This window comes from Pygoscelis adeliae, unplaced genomic scaffold (genome assembly GCF_000699105.1).
Source record: "Pygoscelis adeliae isolate BGI_AS28 unplaced genomic scaffold, ASM69910v1 Scaffold1556, whole genome shotgun sequence".
Taxonomy (NCBI): Eukaryota; Metazoa; Chordata; class Aves; order Sphenisciformes; family Spheniscidae; genus Pygoscelis; species Pygoscelis adeliae.
In genome coordinates, this window is record NW_008824974.1 from 1 (window position 1) to 280 (window position 280).

The 280-nt window shown below is 73.2% G+C and overlaps 1 protein-coding gene across 1 annotated transcript in view; it reads right to left on the minus strand.

The window, feature by feature from the left end:
* Positions 1-3: 3 nt before the first annotated feature.
* The window catches only part of LOC103918326 (coiled-coil domain-containing protein 102A-like), a gene marked incomplete at both ends in the record, with an annotated part of 2,901 nt that continues 2,624 nt past the window's right edge, over positions 4-280 (minus strand). The window contains one exon of the mRNA XM_009325627.1: positions 4-13. Coding sequence (XP_009323902.1) covers positions 4-13 — 10 coding nt within the window. The remainder of the gene's footprint in view (positions 14-280) is intronic.

The window sequence follows — 280 nt, forward strand, 5'->3', positions numbered from 1 at the left end:
CTGCCGCCGCAACCTGCCGAGGGAGAGCTGCCGGGGTGGGGGGCGGCAGGGCGCAGCCCCGGGGGGATGCCAAAGCCGAGCCCGTCCCCCCGCACCCCTACAGCATGGCTGCACTCTGGTGTGACTCCATTTCTGTGGCTCCCACCAAGCTCCGGGTGCAGGATCAGCCCCCCCATCCCGGGGCCGACCCTCTGGCGCGGGGCTGGGGAGCCCCAGATGATGCTCGGCACAAGGGGGGCACCGGCTAAAACCCTCCGGGGCCGGACACTGGCACGCCGGG